The 24778-nt window shown below is 37.8% G+C and overlaps 1 protein-coding gene across 3 annotated transcripts in view; it reads left to right on the forward strand.

Annotated features, from left to right (window-relative positions):
- The window catches only part of LOC124787822 (DNA mismatch repair protein Msh3-like), a 344981-nt gene extending 322020 nt beyond the window's left edge, over nt 1–22961 (forward strand). For all 3 annotated transcript variants that reach the window (XM_047254753.1, XM_047254755.1, XM_047254754.1), the window contains one exon: nt 21830–22961. In XM_047254753.1, coding sequence (XP_047110709.1) covers nt 21830–21956 — 127 coding nt within the window. In that variant the 3' untranslated portion in view covers nt 21957–22961. The remainder of the gene's footprint in view (nt 1–21829) is intronic.
- Nucleotides 22962–24778: the final 1817 nt, after the last annotated feature.

Consider the following 24778-nt stretch of genomic DNA (forward strand, 5'->3'; position numbering starts at 1 on the left):
GGAGCAGCTAGTTTGGCAACCCACATGAAATGAAAATATTTTAGACCTTGTAGCTACAGACAGGCCAGAACTTATTGAGGGTGTCAGTATGAGACAGCAATTATTGATCATGATGTCTTCATAGCGATGATGGTTACTAAAGTTAATAAATCTGTCAAAAAGGCTAGGAGAACATTTATATTAGAAAAAGCAGACAAGCAGTTGTTGGCATGGACATCATTTAGTTCCAATATGATGGACATCCTCCCCATGAACCATGGACCTTGCCGTTGGTGGGGAGGCTTGCGTGCCTCAGCGATACAGATAGCCGTACCGTAGGTACAACCACAACGGAGGGGTATCTGTTGAGAGGCCAGACAAACGTGTGGTTCCTGAAGAGGGGCAGCAGCCTTTTCAGTAGTTGCAAGGGCAACAGTCTGGATGATTGACTGATCTGGCCTTGTAACAATAACCAAAACGGCCTTGCTGTGCTGGTACTGCGAACGGCTGAAAGCAAGGGGAAACTACGGCCGTAATTTTTCCCGAGGGCATGCAGCTTTACTGTGTGATTAAATAATGATGGCGTCCTCTTGGGTAAAATATTCCGGAGGTAAAATAGTCCCCCATTCGGATCTCCGGGCGGGGACTACTCAAGAGGATGTCGTTATCAGGAGAAAGAAAACTGGCGTTCTACGGATCGGAGCGTGGAATGTCAGGTCCCTTAATCGGGCAGGTAGGTTAGAAAATTTGAAAAAGGAAATGGATAGGTTAAAGTTAGATATAGTGGGAATTAGTGAAGTTCGGTGGCAGGAGGAACAAGACTTCTGGTCAGGTGACTACAGGGTTATAAACACAAAGTCAAATAGGGGTAATGCAGGAGTAGGTTTAATAATGAATAGGAAAATAGGAACGCGGGTAAGCTACTACAAACAGCTTAGTGAACGCATTATTGTGGCCAAGATAGATACGAAGCCCACACCTACTACAGTAGTACAAGTTTATATGCCAACTAGCTCTGCAGATGACGAAGAAATTGAAGAAATGTATGATGAAATAAAAGAAATTATTCAGATAGTGAAGGGAGACGAAAATTTAATAGTCATGGGTGACTGGAATTCGAGTGTAGGAAAAGGGAGAGAAGGAAATGTAGTAGGTGAATATGGATTGGGGCTAAGAAATGAAAGAGGAAGCCGCCTGGTAGAATTTTGCACAGAGCACAACTTAATCATAGCTAACACTTGGTTTAAGAATCATGATAGAAGGTTGTATACATGGAAGAACCCTGGAGATACTAAAAGGTATCAGATAGATTATATAATGGTAAGACAGAGATTTAGGAACCAGGTTTTAAATTGTAAGACATTTCCAGGGGCAGATGCGGACTCTGACCACAATCTATTGGTTATGACCTGTAGATTAAAACTGAAGAAACTGCAAAAAGGTGGGAATTTAAGGAGATGGGACCTGGATAAACTGAAAGAACCAGAGATTGTACAGAGTTTCAGGGAGAGCATAAGGGAACAATTGACAGGAATGGGGGAAAGAAATACAGTAGAAGAAGAATGGGTAGCTTTGAGGGATGAAGTAGTGAAGGCAGCAGAGGATCAAGTAGGTAAAAAGACGAGAGCTAGTAGAAATCCTTGGGTAACAGAAGAAATATTGAATTTAATTGATGAAAGGAGAAAATATAAAAATGCAGTAAATGAAGCAGGCAAAAAGGAATACAAACGTCTCAAAAATGAGATCGACAGGAAGTGCAAAATGGCTAAGCAGGGATGGCTAGAGGACAAATGTAAGGATGTAGAGGCTTATCTCACTAGGGGTAAGATAGATACTGCCTACAGGAAAATTAAGGAGACCTTTGGAGATAAGAGAACCACTTGTATGAACATCAAGAGCTCTGATGGAAACCCAGTTCTAAGCAAAGAAGGGAAAGCAGAAAGGTGGAAGGAGTATATAGAGGGTCTATACAAGGGCGATGTACTTGAGGACAATATTATGGAAATGGAAGAGGATGTAGATGAAGATGAAATGGGAGATACAATACTGCGTGAAGAGTTTGACAGAGCACTGAAAGACCTGAGTCGAAACAAGGCCCCCGGAGTAGACAACATTCCATTGGAACTACTGACGGCCTTGGGAGAGCCAGTCCTGACAAAACTCTACCATCTGGTGAGCAAGATGTATGAAACAGGCGAAATACCCAGAGACTTCAAGAAGAATATAATAATTCCAATCCCAAAGAAAGCAGGTGTTGACAGATGTGAGAATTACCGAACAATCAGTTTAATAAGCCACAGCTGCAAAATACTAACACGAATTCTTTACAGACGAATGGAAAAACTAGTAGAAGCCGACCTCGGGGAAGATCAGTTTGGATTCCGTAGAAATACTGGAACACGTGAGGCAATACTGACCTTACGACTTATCTTAGAAGAAAGATTAAGGAAAGGCAAACCTACGTTTCTAGCATTTGTAGACTTAGAGAAAGCTTTTGACAATGTTGATTGGAATACTCTCTTTCAAATTCTAAAGGTGGCAGGGGTAAAATACAGGGAGCGAAAGGCTATTTACAATTTGTACAGAAACCAGATGGCAGTTATAAGAGTCAAGGGGTATGAAAGGGAAGCAGTGGTTGGGAAGGGAGTAAGACAGGGTTGTAGCCTCTCCCCGATGTTGTTCAATCTGTATATTGAGCAAGCAGTAAAGGAAACAAAAATTCGGAGTGGGTATTAAAATCCATGGAGAAGAAATAAAAACTTTGAGGTTCGCCGATGACATTGTAATTGTGTCAGAGACAGCAAAGGGCTTGGAAGAGCAGTTGAACGGAATGGATGGCGTCTTGAAGGGAGGATATAAGATGAACATCAACATAGGCAAAACAAGGATAATGGAATGTAGTCGAATTAAGTCGGGTGATGTTGAGGGTATTAGATTAGGAAATGAGACACTTAAAGTAGTAAAGGAGTTTTGCTATTTGGGGAGCAAAATAACTGATGATGGTCGAAGTAGAGAGGATATAAAATGTAGACTGGCAATGGCAAGGAAAGCGTTTCTGAAGAAGAGAAATTTGTTAACATCGAGTATAGATTTAAGTGTCAGGAAGTCATTTCTGAAAGTATTTGTATGGAGTGTAGCCATGTATGGAAGTGAAACATGGACGATAAATAGTTTAGACAAGAAGAGAATAGAAGCTTTCGAAATGTGGTGCTACAGAAGAATGCTGAAGATTAGATGGGTAGATCACATAACTAATGAGGAGGTACTGAATAGGATTGGGGAGAAGAGGAGTTTGTGGCACAACTTGACCAGAAGAAGGGATCGGTTGGTAGGACATGTTCTGAGGCATCAAGGGATCACCAATTTAGTATTGGAGGGCAGCGTGGAGGGTAAAAATCGTAGGGGGAGACCAAGAGATGAATACACTAAGCAGATTCAGAAGGATGTAGGTTGCAGTAGGTACTGGGAGATGAAGAAGCTTGCACAGGATAGAATAGCATGGAGAGCTGCATCAAACCAGTCTCAGGACTGAAGACCACAACAACAACATGATGGACATAGAGGAACTGTGGAAAAAATTTAAAGAATTGTAACTCAAGCTCTGGAGAAATATGTGCCGAGTAAGTAGAATAAAGTTATGAAAGACTAGCAATGGTTTGATAGTAAAATTTGAAAATACTGAGGAAGCAGGGGCTGCTGCACTATCAATTAAAAAAAAGAGAAGAAATGCAAATGAGGACTGGCAAAGCATAACAGAAATTCATGTGTCTGTAAAAAGATCAATGCCAAAGCATACAGCTGTTACCACCATCAAACCTTAGCAAAAGATCCTGCCAAGATCCGAGAAAATTCAGGTCCTACCTAAAATTGCTATGTGGGTCGAAGAGTTCTGTCCAATCACTCATTGACCAGTCTGGTGTAAAAGTAGAAGACAATAAAGTCAAATCCAAAGTTTTAGATTCTGCATTTAAAAAATCATTTTGTAGGAGGGTGATACAAGCGTACCATCGTTTGTGTTGGGTGATCCGGATGACGAAATCATTCTGGGCACAGACCGTTCCTCAGACCAGGTGTGAACACTTGTGGCCCACATACATGACATTGTTGTTTGGGTACATGAAGTGAATGAATGACTGCAAATAGTCTCCAAGTAGCCAGTCATAACCATTTCCAGTCAGTGATGGGTTCAGTTGGGCCAGAGGACCCAAACTATTCCCTGTAAACACAGCCTACACCATTATGGAGCCACCACCAGCTTGCTCAATGTTTCATTGACAACTTGGGTCCATGGCTTTGTCGGGCCTTCACCACACTTAAACCCTACCATCAGGACTTACCAACTGAAATCAGCAATCATCTGACCAGGCTACAGTTTTCCAATCATGTAGGGCCCAACTCATATGGTCACAAGTACAGGAGAGACACTGCAGGTGGTCTCGTGCTGTAAGCAAAGGCAATCATGACAGTTGCCTGCTGCCATAGCCCATTAATGCCAAATTTCACCACACCATCCTAATGAATATGTTCATCATACTGCCCACATTGATTTCTGCTGTTATTTCATGCAGTGTTGCTTGTCTGTTAGCACTGACAACTCTACGCAAATGCTCCTGCTCTTGGTTGTTAAGTGAAAGCCGTCAGTCACTGTGTTGTCCACAGTGAGAGGTAATACCTGAAATTTTGTATTCCCAGCACACTCATGACGCAATGGATCTTAGAATATTGAGTTTCCAAATGATTTCCAAAAAGGAATGTCCCATGTGTCCAGTGCCATCTACCATTCTGAGTTCAGAGTCTTTTAATTGCTGCTGTACAGCCGTAATCACATCAGAAACCTTTTCACGTGAATCACCTGAAAACAAATGACAGCTCTACCAATGTGGTGCCCTTTTATACCTTGTGTTTGCAATACTACTGCCATCTGTATATGTGCATATTGCTATCCCATGACTTATATCACCACGTTGTATACGGTCAGCCATGGATGAAGGATGACAGGCAGATTCCACACTCCTAGATTTTTAGAAGGTGCTTGGGTGAGATAGTGTCCCACTGCAGACTGTTAATGAAGGTCTAAGCATATGGATTAGGTTATCAGATATGCAAGTGGCTCAAAGACTTTTTAAGTAATAGAGACTGCTACGTTGCTGTGGGTGGCTGGTTTCATCAGAGATACAAATATGATCAGTAGTGCTCCAGGCATGTGTGATAAGACCAAACTTATTCTCTGTATATGTAAACTATCTGATGGATAGGGTGATCAGAAGTCCACAGCTGTTTACTGATGACATAGTAGTATACGGAGAGTGTTGTTGAGATGTGGTGTTGTCTAAAAAGCAACATGCCAAGGCGAGGTTGGTACATTGCAACAGAGCCACAAGGAAACATAGTTGCTGCCAGAACGAATGACAAAAGAGAGATGGTATCACGTCCAGAAGAGTTTCCATATGCCACTGCATCAGCATGTTTGCTTATGGCAGAAAGATGACAGCTTTGTCTCTCTACTAAGCCAGCAGTGCAAGAATTATATTAGACAGAACTCTGCATAAAAGTTTGTGTCAATTGTACTCTGTGAGAAGAGACTAATATCTTTTCCTGTATTAAGTGATACATTAATTTTGAGTGACAGTAATAAATACTCATGAGATTCCTGTGGATGTGGATTTTTATGAAATTAAGTATTTCCTCCTGTTGAAGTTGTAATAAAATAATGTAATATTTTAGGTTTTTAGTATCGTCTCAGTCCCCTCCAGGACTGAAGCTAAGAACCCACCTCTGTACCAGTAAGTGTTATTTCATCTGGTATAACAGTTGAGTGGCTGTAGGAGACTACAGGACACTTAGAATTTCTATTTGGCATCACGAAGTGCAGCTGGCTTTAAATTTAGAAAAATATAAAATGATGCAGATGATTATGAAAAGCAAATCTGTAAATGTTGAAATACAGTGTTAATGGTGTACTGCTTGACATAGTCACATTGATGTTGCCATAGGTTTCCAGAAAAAAATTAGATGCTACACAAAATCATCATTGGCAGAAGAGTGAAGGTTGCAACAGATGAGAATGAAAGAATATTGGACAAGAAAGCGGCCCAGAAGAAAAAAGCTTACATGAATTAGTGTGGGCCCAGATGGCCAAAACAAAAAGATGTAGTAGTCAAAGATATTTTGAAAACCTCACATTTATGTCATATTTGAATACAAACAGTTCAGTAAGGTTGGGTTATTTCATGTGCCAGTCATATTATTACCATATTTCAGTTTAAATTATGAAGTGCAAAAATGCATGTAGTGACTGATCATGAGAATTACAGTCAGAAAGGCCAAAACCAAAGCAGACTTAACAGTGAAGATGGGACATCATCAGAGTTAAGCTCACAATGCAGCAGAATTGGAGCTGTTATAACTGTAGCATTCATTTGCTTATAGGACACGCCTGAATAATCTATGAGAATATAATTAAAATTTCTCTTCTGTGGCTGTAAGACTTAAGAGCCTATGTAATGTGTTCATGAAAGCTATTGTAGGGACACACAGCCAAATGTAAAATATATTTATCTGAGGAACTTAAGATAAAATATAATTTCAAAAAGAGATATAAAATTTCTTCAAGTCATTTATTATGGTTCATTTATAACCAGTGAAGAGCTAGAGCATTTGCCAATACGCTTTTTTGTGTGTGAGTTTAAAACTTGGGGAAAAAATAGAGCTGGTGCAGACATCAAAGCTATCAGGTTAGACAGTGGCTCTGATTTTGTGAACTTTAAGTTTGATTCATTTCTCAGAGAAAGTGGGATTGGGCATCAGGTTAGTGAGGCTGGACAGGTCAATTTGTGAACTGGCATAGTAAAGCAGTATTGGGCAGGGGCATGCCATAGGATTGTTTATACAAATAGCTGTGTTTTTCATGGTTTGCTTATGGTAAGACTGTACAAAAGTTATGGAAGGGTAAAATATTTTCTTAGAACCCTTTAAAAATGTTAGGCTGTCGAGCCCTTCTTTGTATACCAGATCAAAATAATGCAGAGTGGGATGCCAAGGCTAAGGACCTTGTTTTTCTGAGTTATGAAGAAAAAACAAATGACTAAATGGTACAGACTAGTTGAGTCACTGAAATCCAAGATCACTGTGAATGGCAGGAGAGTTGTTTTTCTGGAGAATGCGTCCAGGACAGACAGTACCAGACTACCAGCTGTAAGTGACGATTCCTGTATGTTCTGTGTGCGAGAACAGCATACAGAAAAAGGTGAGGCAGGGGAAGTAATGGAAGTCAGCAGTGCTGAGAGTGATAATGCAGGCAGTAAACTCAGCCTAGACTACATCCCGGATGCTCAGTCAGTGGTAGACAGAGGAGATTGAGTTGCTACCAATGGATCCTGATGCTCCAGAAGATGAGCAGCCTGTCAGAATGACAAACCATTGACCCAGGAGTATTTGTATTATGTCACCTATTTGGTACATGATTTTTTCCAGTTGTGGAGAGGGTCCTGTGAACTTGGAGGACATCATGTCAAGGAGTGACTGGATAATAGTCATGAAAGAGGAAATAGTGTGTTTCCATAGCAATACTGTTTGGGAACTTGTGGGCCCACCAAATACTAACGGTATCATAAGTAATAAGTGTGTATGTAAGTTGAAGAGTAATACAGATGATGCAGCGCACTGTTGTGTGAGTCTTGTTGCTAAGGCAAAATGAAACGATGAAAAATTGAGGATGAAACAATGACTTATTTGTGATAACAAAAGATTGCTACTCACCATATAGGAGAAATGTAGTCACAGACAGGCACAACAAAAAGACTGCTAAACAAATAACCTTTTGGCCAAAAAGCCTTTTTCTGAACTAGACCCCCCCCCCCCCCCCCCACACACACACACACACACATATTCACGCAAATGCAACTCCCACACACTTGACCACTGTCTCCGACTACTGAGGCCAGACTCCCTTGTTGCTAAGGGATTTACTCAAAAGTTTGGTATAAATGCCATAAATCTTGATCTTGAGATTAATCATTTTGATATTAAAACTGCTTCTCTGTGTGGAGACTTGGAGGAAACCATTATCATGAAGTGACCCGGAGTTTTTGCATCAAAAGATAATGAAGGCAAAGCCGGTAATCTATCTGAGGCCACTTGTGGTTTAAAACAATCATTTTTACAGTAGAATGAAAAGGTAAAAGTGTACTTTTGGACCTGGCTTATGTTGTGAATACTGATGAAGATTTTGTGTTCATTAAAAAGGGTTATCTGAGTATTTTGAAGTTAAAGATCAAGTGGAAGCCAAGTCCTGTCAAGGCATGTGTACAACTAGAAACTGGGAGGAAGGTAATTTAAAACTAGGTCAGGAGGGTTATATTGTGGATGTGCTAAAACACATTAATGTATTGACTGCACTGCCATAGGAACAGTAATAGAGGCTGGGCAACAGTTTGCGATGTGCAGGGTGGTAAGGTTCAAGTGCCATATAAGTAATGTGTGGAAAGTTTGCTATAGATCAGTGCTTATACAAGAGTTTACATATCTTATGCAGAAAGTGTTTTAAGCCAATATAGTTGTAAGTCTACTAGTGCACATTGCAGGGCAGCAAAAGGAGTCCTTCATTATTCGGCAGGACTGTGAACTATGGCATTGTGTATAAAAAAGGAGTTTTAAAGTCTGCATGTAATTTATTTTGTTGAATCAAATTTTGTATATGGTTTAACTGCTGGTTGTTGCAGTAGGGGAGTGCTTTTGTGATTAGGAAAATATAGTTTCATGAGAGAGCAAGAAACTGCAGGACATTGCCACATCAACTACTTGAATCTGAGTATGCATCTTTAAACTCTGCAGCCAAAGAGACAGTGTATTTGAGATGGCTGACAGGAGAATAGTTAAATATAAGTATCAACATACTGTAGTCATTTTTCATGACAACCAGAGTTCTATTAGACTGTCACAAAATTCTGTGTTGCAGTGTAGATTTAAACAGATCTGGCCTAAACACATTTTAATAGACATTGTTTGAAAAGAAGTACCAGTAAGATTGTTGTTAAGTACTTTCAGTGAAAGGAAACAACTGTTGATGTGTTAATCAAACCACTTGCTAGAGAGTAACATGTGTATCTTACTCATAAATTGAAACTGTCACAAGATTAAATGGTAGTCTTGTTATATTGGTAATATGGCACTTTATTTTTGACAATAAACCACTGATTATTTGAAGAATCAAAGTCCCATGTATAAATATCTGATTACTTTACAAACAACGGAAAATCGAGGTAGGAATATCAACAGTGTAGGATAGGATAGATTGGTACTTACCATAAAGAGGACACACTAAGTTGCAGATAGGCACATTGTACGTTTCGGCCACAGTTTTCCTCAGTGAAAGATATACACACGCGCCATTCACACACACACAAGCAAGCACACCTCACACACACAGGACAGCCAACTCTAGCATCTCAGGCCAGAGATGCTGGAGTTGGCGGTTGTGTGTGCATGAGGTGTGCTTGCTTGTGTGTGTGAATGGTGTCTGCCTCTCTTTTACTAACGAAGGCTGTGGCTGAATGCTTCATGTAAGTGTCTTTTAATTGTGCCTGTCTGCAACTTGATGTGTCCTCTTTATGGTAAGTGGCAATCTGCCTTTCCCTACATTGTTGATTGCCCTTGTTGGGTGAAAGCTTATTTTGTGGCAGTCGTTTTGTTGTGCCTGTGTGCGACTCAGCATCTCTGCTATATTGTGAGTAGCAACTATCCCTTTCATAAAACTGTTAATGTGTTAAATATTTAACAGTAAACATATAAGCAAGAAAAACTTTGAAATTATGATTAAAGGTTCCTGAGTTTGCTAAGTGCTCTTATTATGAAACAGTGGGTGAATATACTCTGCATAATTTTCACTCCATTTTAAGATCAAATTAGATGTACTTTTCATTTTAATTGATCCATAGTAAAGAGATCCTCTGGGATGTGGATCATATCACTAAACAAGAATACTCAATAAATGTTCACAAAATAATAACAGAGATGCTAATGTACCTTCCACAGATCACAAATGAACCTCCCCATATGTACATTTACCATATTTTACGGACTGACATACTGTTTTTATTTATTATTATTTATTTTATGGCCTTCATTGGACCACTGTAGTCAAAAATACAAAGTTCTAAACAAGTTGTTACACATGGATACAATTTGGTTTGACAGTAACTTAATATATTTAGGTAATATAATTATTAGAGGCTATTCTTATAAGAAAGGTGTTTTGCTCTTCTGTCTGCCCAATATTTCTTCATTCTTTCAGATATTTTCTTTCTTTCTTCATCTGAGACAACTCTTCCTGTACTCCTTTTATTGATTTTCATTTGTAGTCTGATTTGCGGGTCTTGCAGTATTCTGGTTTTCTCTGTCTTGTTTTTTAGGTCATCTACTGTAATTTGAAGTTCTTTTATATCTTCCTTAGTTTCTGTGATCCATTTAATGTCGCTCTTGCTATTCCACAATTTTTGTATTATTTTTTTACTAATTCTGTTTTCTTGAGTTCTCATCAGATGTCCAAAGAATGAGATGTGTTTCTTCCTGATTGTGCTCATGACTGGTTCTATTTTCTTATATACTGTTTCATTTGATGCTATTCTCCAATGTCCATTTATTTTATACTGTTTATTTATACATGTCCTAATTATTCTTCTTTCTATTTTTAATATTCTGTCAATTTCAGCTGTATTAGTTGTTTTGAAGATAGTTTCAGCTGCATATGTTATTTCTGGTTGTGTAACTGTTTTATAGTGTTTTAATTTTGCATCTATAGATAGTTTTTTTTGTATGTAGTTTTGGTAATGTAATTTGCATAGTTCAGTTTTTTTATTCTATTTTGCCATGATGGCTTCTCATTTAGATTGTATGTTATTATTTCACCTAAATATTTAAATTTATCAACAATTTTGATTTCCTGTTCTCCTATTGTAATTTTGTTTGCAAGTGGTGGATCAGTTAGCATAATCTCCGTTTTTTTTCAAATGATATTCTAAGGCCTACTTCCTCTGCTATTTCTTGTAGTGATTTCACTTGTTGCCTGGCTTCTTGAACGGTGTTGGCTAGGAGAGCAAGATCATCAGCGAATCCCAAGCAGTTTAAGCTAATATCATCTTTTGCACTTCCAATTCTTATCCTCTTTGGATTGTCCTTGTACCATTCTCTCATTATGTATTCCAGTGCACAGTTGAAAAGTAATGATGATAGGCAGTCACCTTGTCTTAAGCCTGTTTTTATGAGGAATGGTTCCGAAATTTCTCCTCTAAACTTCACTTTTGATTTGGTGTTGGTTAGAGTGAGTTGTATTATTTTAAGTAGTTTTGGATGGAGTCCTAGATTTCTTAAAATTTTTAATACTGAAGGTTTGTGGAGACAGTCATATGCCTTCTTAAAATCTACAAATGTTATTGCCAGAGGTTTGTTCCGTTTCTTGTAGTATGCCATAATCAATTTTAAACTAATTATCTGCTCTGCACAGCTTCTCCACGGTCTGAAACCTCCCTGATATTCCCCTAATTCCTGTTCTAATTGCTCCTTGATTCTTTCATATAGGATCTTGGATATAATTTTATATGTGCAATCTAGGAGAGAGATGCCTCTGTAGTTATCTGGGTTGCTCTTATCTCCCTTTTTGTGTAGTGGGTGGATGATAGCTGTGGTCCAATTTTTGGGAAATTGTTCTGTTACCCAAATTTTTGTTAGAGCCATGTGTAAGGAGGTCTTGACTGTGTCACTTGCATATTTCCACATTTCAACAAAAACCTGATCTTCTCCACATGCCTTATAATTTTTTGTTCTTTAAGAATTTCTTCTACTTCTTGGAAAGTTGGAGGGTCTAGTTTGTTAGGTTTGGTTTTTATTGGGGTATTTATGTTGATTTGTAAGAGTTCTTTGGGTTCCTCGCAATTCAGAAGTTTGTAAAATGCTTTTGCCATGATTTCTGCATTTTCCTTGTTACTGTGTGTCATTCTTCCATCTTCATCTTTCAGTATTAGTGTAGGGGCCTCATATTGTTGTAGTTGTTTCCCAAAGATTTTGTAGTAGTTCCTGGAGTTGGTTTTATGATAATTACCTTCTATAGACTTCATAATATCTTTATGAAATCCTCTCTTGATTCTTCTAATATTTTGAGTGAATTTTTTTCTTTCATTTTTTAGGTTGATGGCAGTTTTATGTGTTTGAAACTTTAACCATGCTTGGTGTCTATCTTCATGGAATTTGTCACATTCTGATGTCCACCATGCATGTTTCTTTCGTGGATTCAAGGGAGCTAGATTCTCTGCTTCTTTTTTAAGATTAGGCACTAGTTGTTCTAGATCATCTGTTAATTTGATGGTTTGTGTTATTTGTTGGTACTTATTATTTTTAATTAGCTGATGTGGGTCAAACCTCCTTTTTATTTTATTAGTTTTTCCGGTCCTCTTCTTTAACGGTGTGAATTTGATTTTAATTTTAACCATATAATGGTCTGAGCCTGTGTCTACTCCTCTCAGTACTTTAACATTGTGGATCTCCTTATGAAAATTTTTGTCCATACAGACATGGTCTAGCTGCCACTCGCCCTTCCTCCAGTCTGGATGATTCCATGTTTTAAGTTTACTTGGCTTCCTCTTAAAGTATGTTGATTTAGATATAAGGTTGTGTTCACTGCAGAGTTCTACAACTCTTTGACTGTTTTTATTATTATTATTATTATTATTCTCAAAAAATTCCTTCCAGAATTCAGGTACATCTTATACTCAAAGTTAATATAAAAATGTTTGGTATTTGACTTAAAATTCCCACCAGTCTTAAAAATGGCCATATATTTGATGCCACAAGAAACCTATCTCTTTCTAACAACATTGGATTCAACCGGCAGCAGCAGAGCACTGATGCGATGAACATGAGATGCTTGCTAACACTGTTTCCCTCCCATCCTGCCATCACAAACCCAGAACACTGTCTAGCCTATGATGCGTCACTGTGGTCTATAGTACCCGTAGCTGGCCGGAGTGGCCGTGCGGTTCTAGGCGCTACAGTCTGGAACCAAGCGACCGCTACGGTCGCAGGTTCGAATCCTGCCTCAAGCATGGGTGTGTGTGATGTCCTTAGGTTAGTTAGGTTTAAGTAGTTCTAAGTTCTAGGCGACTGATGACCTCAGAAGTTAAGTCACATAGTGCTCAGAGCCATTTGAACCATTTTTATAGTACCCGTGAACTTGATAGCAATTTGTGTTATCACTAGCAGTATGATGTTTTTGTTAGCAGCTAGTTTTGTAATAGAAAAAATAAAAGGTATTCATATGACATGGGCTATAAATTGAAAGTAACAGCATATGCAGAAGGACATGGAAACAGATCAGCTGACTGGCATTTCGGCCCTCCATGGAGAGAAGAAGAAGAACAAGAAGAACATTCGTGATTGGTGGGCTGGCAAAGTAGTACTGAATGCAAAATGACCAAAACTAGAAGATGATGCATTCAAATGGATTTTGGGATACAGTCAAAATGCCATTGGAATTAATACAAAAACGATTGAAATACATGCTCATAAGCTAATGCTTCTTTAAGGGTGGGTTGGTTGGTGCTATAGGTTTACGAAGTATATGGACTTAGCACGCAAAGCAAAATATCTCAGAAAATGCCACAAGAATACGAAGATAAAATATTACCTTTCCATCACTTTATTATTCAGCATCAAAAGAAAACCACTATGAAACTAAGACAAAAAGCAAATATGGACAAAACTCCTCTGGCATTTGATGTGCTGAGTAATAGAACTGTTGCCATGAAAGGTGCTAAAACTGTAACTTTAAAAACAAGTGGACATAAAAATTGCACTGCGCTGTTGTCCTTCCATGCTGAAGGTACAAACTTAATCTGGTCATCTTCTTCCAGCGCAAAACAATGCCAAAACCTTTTGAAATATTGCTAAGTTTTGTTGTTCATGTACATGATAAGTGTTGGATGGACAAGGCTGGTATGAAATTATGGATTAACAGAGTGTGGGGGAGAAAGAAAGGTGTTTAAATGGATAAGAGTTCTCCTCTTGTGCTAGATCAGCTTAATAGCAATCTGAAAAATTCTGTGAAAGAGGAATTGAGACTAGGAAATGTAGAGTTTGCTGTAATTCTGGAAGGACTTACTTCCCTATTGCAAGTTCTTGGTGTCTCTATAAATAAGCCATTTAAAGTTTATATGAGAGAAGAATGGAACAAATGATGATGGATGAAACCCAACATGAATTTATGCCAAAGGGAGCTCTAAAACAACCTACAAACAAACAAGTGTGTCAGTGGCTAAAACATTCATGGTCTAGAGTGAAAGACGATATTATTGTTAAATCTTTCAAGAAGTGCAGCATGAGTAATGTCCTCAATGGCTGTGAAGACCATTTTATATATGAAGAGGACAACAAAGAGGAAGAAGAAGAAAAAGAAGAAGAAGAAAGTTCGGATGTTGATTTTTCAGGCATTTTAAAGGTCACTTCAGTTATATACAGTATGATTTTTTTTTAGTCTGGCTTTTGCACTTTAATAATAAAAATGCTATTTAAAAAAAATTGATTAAAAGTTAAATTGCATCTTATAGTCTGTAGTGTCTTATAGTGTGCAAAATATGATAGAAGGATATAAAAGATGTCACTGAATATTAAATGTTCACTACACTTAGGTGCATATGATAATTCTTAGGCAGTTGTAGCCACATATACTCAAATAGAATAAAAAAAACATTTTACACCACTTAGTCACAATGATCGCATTGGTGCACAAAATTTGTACAGAAGTCAGATTGTATGCAATATTCACATTATGTGATATTATTAATAACATATGTGCATCAATTGATTCTGCTAAGAAATTCATCAGTGGAGTAGAAGGAGTTGGCCACCAATAACTGAATAGTGAACACCTTTCTGAACCAAAGTAGGTGACTTTTAATCTTTGTGAAAGTTATTCTTATTTCTAGTATTGATTCCATGAACTGAGCTGTTGGTTTGAAAACTCCTCTGCAGAACGTTATTGAGGTCACTCTACAAATAATTTGTATTGCATGTTTTTGGGCTTGGGAATTTTTGGCATAGCTTGATCAGTTACACCAGAAAATAATCCCATATGACATTATGGAATGAAAGTAAGCAAATATGCTAGTTTTTTAAGATGTATATCACCTAGGTATGCCAACATTTGCATAGAAAATAGAGATTTGTTATGGCACCTCAGCAGTTCTGCGATATGCTCCTCCCTGTTTATCAAGCTGTAACCCCAAGAATTTAACTTTTTCTACTTGTGTGTCATCATATTTTAGGCACATACTGGCAGGAAACCTATTACAAATTCTGAACTGAATATGGTCTTTATAAGGGTATACTTGATTTACTATTTATTGCAGTGTGACATTGTGGGCTTTCCCGGTGTAATAAGTCTTGAAAGTCTATTCAGGTTTGCTGTCAGATCCTAAAATCAACTCGATTCGATATTTCAGCAATCCAACTGGTCACCAGCTTCAATAGAATGCTGATTCTGCTGATGAGTCCCGCTGAGAACTCAGGCCGTGCTTAGGATAATCCACCTACTGAGAGAATCAGCAGGAAATATAGCAATTTGTGGCCTCACAAGGACCCAAACAGCCCTTCCAATTCCAAATTAACTATCCTGACAGAAGAGTTCAAATGAGGTTAGTCATGGTGTCCCAGAATAGACACAAACTCCACAATGGTATGTCTTGATGCTGATGCAATCATTACCAAGTCATACTATACTGTACCTAAGATCTCTGTCAGTATTGTTGCTTGGCCCACCCACAGTAACCATAGTGTCTTCCTCGGTAAAGTCTTTACAGAGTGAACCTATATCCTCTGTCACCTGACCCACACCTGCAATAGGTTTTAAAAAATTGGTGACCTGTTATTCTGATTGTAACTCATTAGTTGGCCTACACCTCTGCTCTAAGAACTATCTAACAGCAAAACTTTCTCTCTCTTTGCTGACTTCCTTACATTCCTACTTAACTTTCTACTGAAAGTTTGTTGTGGCCTGTCTACACCTATCTCTGCCTGACGCTCATCAGTTTCTAAGCAAAGCAACAGGTCAAACTTATTTTTAACATTCACAGCAAAGCTGTGTGATGAAGTTGTAAGCCTGTCCCTTGTGTTACCTGTTGCCAGTTCTCACCTCTCTTTAGCCTTCTCCATTTTTAACCTGTCCAGATCTTTCCTGGCCTGATCTAACTCAGCCTAAAGGGCAGCAATTTTTCCCTCCTGTTCTACTACATATCCTAGAACCACTGATGAGCCTGATTCTTTTTACCAATCCCCATGCCACTACAGTCACTTAAAAAGAGAAAACTACTGCATCTATCACACCAGACCTGGTGCTAATAATTCTACAGCATGTCAGGCACTTTTCGCTCATGGTAATATCAGGGTTTCTTCTCGTTCCATTCACATATGGTGCAGGGGAAAATGACTGTTTGAATGCCTCTCTGCATGCTGTAATTATTCTAATCTTGCCTTTACAATTCATATGTAAGTGGTATGTAGGGAGTTGCAGCATATTTCTAGAGTCATGATTTAAAGCCTTTTCTTGAAACTGTGTTAATAGACTTTCTCTGGATAGTTTATATCTGTCTTCAAGAGTCTGCCAGTTCAGTTTCTTCAGATCAGTGTAACACTCTCCCATGGGCCAAAACGACCTCTAATTCATGCTACCCTTCTCTGTATATGTTCAATATCCCCTATTAGTCCTATTTGGTATGTGTCCTACACATTTCAGCAATACTCCATAATGGATCACACAAGTGATTTGTAAGCAGTCTCCTTTGTAGACCAGTTGCACATCCCCAATATTCTACTGATAAACTGAAGTTTACCACCTGCTTTTCCCACAGCTGAGCTTATGTGACCATTCCATTTCATATCCCTACAAAGTGTTACAACCAGTTATTTGCATGAGTTGGCTGATTCCAGCTGTGACTCATTAAAATTATAGTCATGGGATTCCAGATTTTTTTCATTTTGTGCAGTGCACAGTTTTACATTTCTGAACATTTAAAAGCAAGTAGCTCATCTTTGCACCACTTTGAAATCTTATCAAGATCTTACTGAATATTTATGCAGCTGCTTAAGATAGTACACCATTATAGATAACTGCATCATCTGCAAAAAGGCTGATGTTACTGGTTATTAACGTACAACATCAACAGCAAGGCCCCCAACACACTTCCCTGGGGCACACTTGAAGTTACTTCTACATCTGGCAATGACTCTCCATCCAAGAAAACACACTGTGTCCTCCCTACCAAAAAATCGTCAATCCAGTCACAAACTTCACTTGATTCCCCATGTGATCAAACTTTTGAAAATTAATGTAGGTGAGTCAAATGCTTTTCAGAAATCAAGAAACACTATATGTACCTGACTGCCTTGATCCAAAGCTTTCAGTATGTCATGTGAGAAAAGTGCATGTTGGGTTTCACATAATCAATGTTTTCAGAATCTGTGCTGGTTGGCATGGAGGAGGTCCATGTGTTCAGGATACCTCATCATGTTTGAGATCAGTATATGTTCTAAGATTCTAAACAAATCGATGTCAAAGATATTGGAGAGTAGTTTTGTGGATCACTTCTGCTACCCTTCTTGTAGACTGGTGTTACCTGTGCTTTCTTCCAGTTACTTGGCACAGGTTTTTATTCAAGGGCTCTACAATAGATTATATTTAGAAGACAGGTAACTCATTCGCAATATAGAAACTGGTAGGGGTTCCATTGAGCCTTGAATCTACTTTCAATTTTAAAGATTTCAGCTGCTTCTCAACACCACTAACACTAAAACTGATTTCACTCTTCTTTTCAGTGATACAGGGATTAGTTGGGGCAATACTTCTGGGTTTTCCTTTGTAAAGGAACATTAGAAATGAAGCTAAGCATTTCAGTTTTTGCTTTGCTACCCTCATTTTCAGTTCATATTTCATTCACTCTGCCTCAGCCGTCTTTGCCATTTGTACTACATATCTTAAACTGTGTCAATTTTTATTAAGAGAAAGCCTAATAATTTATTTGATTTGATTTTTTATTTGCTCTTTTTAATTACATGTTGTACAAGTAATGTTCTAGTAATATAGAACAAGTAAAGTGAAATAATACAGTATTACATGACCACATACATATTATTTTACTTATTTCCTAAGAACAGTTATTTGCTTATAATATCAGAAGCCACAGTTTACTAGCATAAGTTTAAGTGAATGATTAAAATAGTAAAATAAATGCAAGTACACATTTTTACCATAATGACATATATAAATAAATTTACATTATTCAAATAATTTTCATTATTCGAATTAAAATACAAAATTTCTCCAGAGAGTATATAATTTTATCCTTATGATGTAAACAAATTTTTATTTTATATCACAATTTGAGTTAAAATACAAAATTTTGTCTTCATAACATGAGTATTACATTTTTTTTCTTTTAAGACTGTGTTTTTAGCTATGTGGTTTCCTCTACTGTTACTATAAAGCATGCCTTATAATGCTATACATTCATTCCTTTTATAAAAAGTTTTGTTCTATGAGGAATGTTTTTAATTTCCGTTTCACTTCCTATATATTATTAATTTCCTTTTTTATGTAGATGGGGAGCTTAATGATTGCTTTTATACTACCTGGCTCAGTAAGACCACTGTGTACTTTCATAAGAGTATCAAAGGCTTGGTGGAAATTTTTCACCTGTCTTATGTTGTAATTGTGGATGCCACAGTATTTCCGAAATAATTCCCTGTTGTTCGTTGTAAACATCGCCAGTGGGTATATATATTGATGTGTAACAGTAAACATCCTGAGAGACTTGAAGGGATCCTTTCAGGATGTCCTGTTAGAGACCCCATATATTAATCTCACTGCTTGTTTCTGTAATTTGAAGACTTTTTCAACTCCTGCAACATTTTTCCAGAAGATTATACCATAGGAGAGTATAGAATGGAAATATGCAAAATATGACAACAGAATTATTGCTCTGTCAACAAAGTAAGAAATGGTTCTTTGTGTGAAGCACACTGAGCTAAGTTTCTTTACCAGCTGATCAATTTGCTCTTTCCATCTTAGCTGGCTCTCTATCTGGCTGCCTAGGAATTTTATATGTATGGTTTCATAATTTTCTGATTGTTAATATCCAGTTCAGGAGGTTGAAGTTTTATATTTGTTTTCTGAAACTGTATCATATTAAAATCAAATGACGGAAACTCCAGGTTGGAACATCAACAATGTAAGGCAAAGATAGATTGCTACTTACCATGAATATGACATGTTAAGTTGCAAACAGGCACAATTAAAAGACACGAATTACCTTCCAGTCACAGCCTTCATCAGATAAAGAAAGATAAACACACACATTTTCATTCACACATGCTAGCACACGTCATGCACACATGACCGGCATCACCAGCAGCTCATATCAGAAGCAGTTGTCACATGGAAAGGAAGCAGCAATCTGGAGGGGCCAGGGAAGAGGAAGGGACAGCAGTGTATTGTGGCTGGAGAGAAGATAACACTTTATTTTTTGTTGTGTAAGTAATATTCCAGCCAGGCCAAAGGTTAGTCTTTAGCACCACAGTGCAGAAGCTTTTTTAGCAGTGTGTTATGGTCTACATACTGAATTCCCTAGCAAGGTCACAAAAGATCCCCGTTGGATATCTTCTAAAATGTAGTTCACCTAGAATTTCATCTTTTTGGCTAAATAGAGGTCTCTCTGTGGAGGAATCTTTACAAAAGCCAAACTGTGCAGGTGTCAAAAATGGTTCAAATGGCTCTGAGCACTATGGGACTTAACATCTGTGGTCATCACTCCCCTAGAACTTAGAACTACTTAAACCTAACTAACCTAAGGACATCACACACATCCATGCCGGAGGCAGGATTCGAACCTGCGACCGTAGCAGTCGTGCGGTTCCGGACTGAGCGCCTTGAACCACTAGACCACCGGGACGGCGTGCAGGTGTCAGCAAGCCATTTTGTGTAGTGTGGCTGTAAGTCCAAACTTTATCTATTCTCTCAAATACATTTGTGATCATTGCCAGCAAGGAGATGTGCCATCTCAAATACATTTTTGATCATTGCCAGCAAGGAGATGTGCCAGTAGTTTGATATTATATTCCTTCCTTCACTTTTGTGGATTGGTATCACTATTGCATGTTGTAGTCTACCTGAAAATTAATTGGTTACACAAATAGCACAATATGTAACTGCACCTGATTTTAAAATCATACTTGATACACCATCATAACCAGAACATTGAAAGATTTTAAGTAATCTGTTGATATATATATATATAGGGGTTGTACTTTGAAATGAAGTGCCACGTTTGGTGTGATTTGCACATGATTAAGATGCTCTACAGCTTCTGTGGGAGACTGTTTATTAAGGTTTCCAGTTTTTGCAGCTATAATGAGAAAAATTTATTGAATTCTGAGATTAAAACTTTTCGATTATTCTTGCCTTTATCATTACCAGAGGACTATGGTATCCCTGCTTGTTCTGATTTTATGTTCCTATTTCTCTCATTTTTTATGGGTGTGACCATTTCCGTTTTTTCTGTTGGCAAGTTGTAAGACCATTTATTACAGCCAGAGTTTTTATTTCTCTGTAATTTGTGTGGTCCCAAGAACATATTATCAAATGTGTTCTTGCTTTGGATATTATCAAATGTGGTCTTGCTTTGCCTATACACTCTTGTTGGGAATGAGATCATAGGGAGCAGGTTGAAAGTGAACAATAATGATTCTAAATGTTTATGATTGTTATCATTTAAAAGAAAATTAATGTTAAAGTCACCACATACTATAATGTTACTGTTATTCCTATACAGTTTTACAAGAAGTGATTCCAGCTAACAAAGGAACTTTTGGATGTTTCCCAGTGGTGCCCTGTGAACTATTATTGTGATGGTCTGAGTTCAGTTCTAATTTAACAGCAAAACATTGAAAATGCTGTTCAATACAGTACTGAGTCACATCTACTGCTTGTGACTTAACGAGTGTTGTGCATGTAAATTGCCACCTCTATCTTGTCATAAGTTGGTCCTGTAGTAGTAAGAACCATTTATATAACTATTTACATGTATCTGATTAATTTCTGTTGCTTCTAGGTGATGTTCAGTTAAGCAGAGCACATCAGCAATAGTGCCAGCTGTTTCTTGAAGAGAAAGCAGCAGTTCTTTTTTATTTAAAAGACTTATCATACTTTGATAAGATATTTTTAAACACTAGAGGTTATCTATTATACTTTTGATATATTCATTAATATTACATTTGATATGATCTAAATTATCACAAAGTACATTTAGTCTGTCACTTGCTCTGTTCTTTAGCTAGAAAGGTCTTCTTTGACTGTTTTATATTGCTGGAATACATTGCTGTGGTAAGAAAATCACTATTTCTACTGTTTGTCACTTCTTTTCCATGTAATTCTCTTGCATTTGACTGTTTTGACTAGTTTTTGTTTTATGAACTTCTTTTTCCAAGGCCACTCGAATGAGGTCCATGTGTGGTATAAAATCTTCATCCAACACCACTGGTATCCAGAGCATTAACATTTGAAAACTATTTGCATATTTTCAAGAGCTGTTCATTTGCATCACTGATCCCTCTTTTCACAAATGGCAATGGTGGTCAGTCATAATGTTTAAGTATAGAACATTTGTGTGTCCCAAATAATACAAACACTCCTTTAGTTCTTTTCAGGCTACTGATGTTTCATTTCAGTAATCACCATTTGAGCTGCCAAACAGTAGTGTTTTATTCCTGTTGGATATAACATGTGCTGACAGGATTTTTTTTTCCTTTGTTATAGAGAGATGAGGGGGCTTCTACAGAATATATGGTCTGACGATGAGGACGAAGTAAATAACGCTCTCAATGAAATTGCTGACCTTCATGTGCCATGGAAACAGCACCATGATGCAGTTGATACATGCTGATGCCCTTCAACAATGAAGAGTTTGGAATGTTATCAGAAAGTTTTATCTCTCATTAGGGAAGGAATTTCTGTTCTTATGGATGCACGTTAACTTCTGCAAAAGTTTTTTTTTTTTTAAGAACTGGAATGTCATTATCGTATGTTATGATATATGTATGAATTATTAAGGAAAATATTATTAATTAGAAAGCAAAAGATGACAGAATATCTTGCAAGTCAGTAAATAAATTACATGAAGTTTTACATTTTTATTGTATTTTTGTATATTAGAGTGACAGTATGATCATATGTCATAATTGACACAGTCTTGCGATCAAAAAAGTTGTTACTCTGCAAGAAAATGAAATATGGCATGGTGAATTAGCTGGTATGTACATCTCAGAAGTTATCACTGTTTTAATTGGTTTGTTTTAAGGAAAAGTTTAATAATAAAAGGAGAGAAGTGGGAGAACAGTTGCTAATAACGTATCTAAATCTGTAACTTCTCTTTGACTGTAGAATGCTGAATGAGGGTTCTGGCTGTGGACAGCCTGGGAATTTTGTATAGTGGTACAGTATCATTTTCTGTGTTATATCTTTTGTCGTTCCCTTCTTCCCATTTTTTATTTTAAAATTATATTTTTATATTTATTTGCTTTTATTTGTCAGTTCTTCTTATTCTATAGTCGAACAGCGGAAAATCCAGGATGGAATGTAACAATATTATGAAAAGGATAGTTGCTTCTCATCTTATAGTGGAGATGCTGAGTTGCAGATAGGCACAACAAAAAGACTATCACAGAAGTAAAAAGACTGGGTGCATTGGTGGAGTGCTGTAATGGGAAGGGGCTTGATGGTTGAGGACAATAACTAGTGAAGGTTGAGGCCAGCAGGGTTACGGGAACCTCCTGGCTGCACCTAGCTGCCCTACCCTCTCTCCACCTCGTCCTTGCACACTCGCCAGCTGCACTTCACTGTCCCCCACCCCTACCCCTCTCTCTCTCTCTCTCTCTCTCCCTCTCTCTGCCCCAGCCTCCACCTTATCCCCACCCAGTTGCCACTCCCATCATGCACTGCTGCTGCTCGCAGTGTGGCTTCAGCTGTCAGAGACTGCAGTCATCTGTGTGTGTGTGTATCATCTACTTTTGACAATGGCCTTGTTGGCCGAAATCTTATTTGTGACAGTTATTTTGTTGTGCCTATCTGTGATTCAGCATCTCCACTACATGGTGAGTAGCAACTTACCTACTCATAATAGTACTTAGTCAAGTATTTGTGCAAGTTGTTCTTTAATTTTCCCTTTGTGCAGCATAAGTGCCATGATAGATTCTTGGAATTGTTGAAATGGCAAGTCCCCGCCCATATCCTCAGTGCTTGCTAAAATTAGATTCCTGCCAGAGGTTGAATGTAAATGTGCATCTGCAATGATGGTTGTGGATTCATAGCCCATTGAGACATATCAATCATAAGAATGTGCAGTGTCTGTTCTTTCAGACATGTCTGACAGAACACACACCACACGGAATCCTCAGCTGTGATACATATTATGTAAATTGAGTATGGAGGGGGGAACTGAGGATTCCATGTAGAGTATGTTCTTCCAAACCTGTCCAAAAGAATGGACACCATGCATTCATACAATTGATACACCTCAGTGGGCTATGAATCGACAACCATCATTGCAGATGCTTATTCACGTTTGACCTCCAGTGGGAATCTAAAATTAGCTAGCAAGGAGGACATGCATGGGGAACGTGGATAAGTGGTGGTGGTGGAAATGTGTATTGACTGAGGAGCATGCTGAGCTAGTCCATACATTTGTGATTAACACTGTGTCCAGGTGGTGCAGTGGTTAACACAACTGCCTAGTAAGCAGAAAATCATGGGTTCAAGTCCCAGTCTGACAAATATTTTCATTCATTGCCACTGATTCTGCATTAAGTCCTGCTACAGCTGGTATCATCAGTCACTTGCCAGCCCTTTCCTCCCTCCCCCCCGCCACCCTCCATCTTCAAGTTACATTTACACATGTTTCAATTTGGCATGTGGCAGCGTATGGAAGCCCATTTTGACAATCCTGCAAAACTGGTCTGACTTCTATGAGCATGGCTAATGCCAGATTATAGAAGCAAGTCTTTTCCATTTTCTTGGTTGTTTGCTTCGTATTTTATAACAGTCTTTAATAAGTATACTGTACTGTATTTCCACAGATTGATTGTCATTTGAACTCCAGTTAATGGAAAAGAAGCTGCACTCATAAACAGAAGTCTGCACATACACTTGTGTTGTTAATAAGAATAATATAATAACAACTTTATTCAATATCATATGATACAAAGATTGTTTTTCTGAATGTGTCATTTCATAACAAGCGAAAATTTTACGTTATTACATTTTACAATGTGTTTTGATTCGACAAGATAGGTGCGTACATAATAAATTGCGTGTATGAAAAACTTGATTTGAAGGTGGAAACATTTCTGCTTAGCACTTAAGACATATTCTAAGTTATTCATTTTAGAAGTGAATGAAACAAAAGTGGATGTTAGTGATTGAATTAAATAAAACCAATATACATGTGTGAAGCCTACATAAAATTTTCTTTTTTCCGTGCAAAGCTGAGATATGCATCTAGTGAGTAGTGTAGGTTGTCAGTCAGTATTATTTTAGGCATGCTGTAAGTCAATCTTATGATATAAATAATTCCCAATATCTCACCACATCCAATGCTTACTTGTTTCATTTCTTCTATCTTGTCACAGCTACATAAGCCCCCGCAACATTACAATCACTAGAAGTGTGTATTATCCTAAGAAGTCACTAGACCATTCAAAACTGGTCGTG

Source organism: Schistocerca piceifrons, chromosome 3, assembly GCF_021461385.2.
Source record: "Schistocerca piceifrons isolate TAMUIC-IGC-003096 chromosome 3, iqSchPice1.1, whole genome shotgun sequence".
Classification (NCBI taxonomy): Eukaryota; Metazoa; Arthropoda; class Insecta; order Orthoptera; family Acrididae; genus Schistocerca; species Schistocerca piceifrons.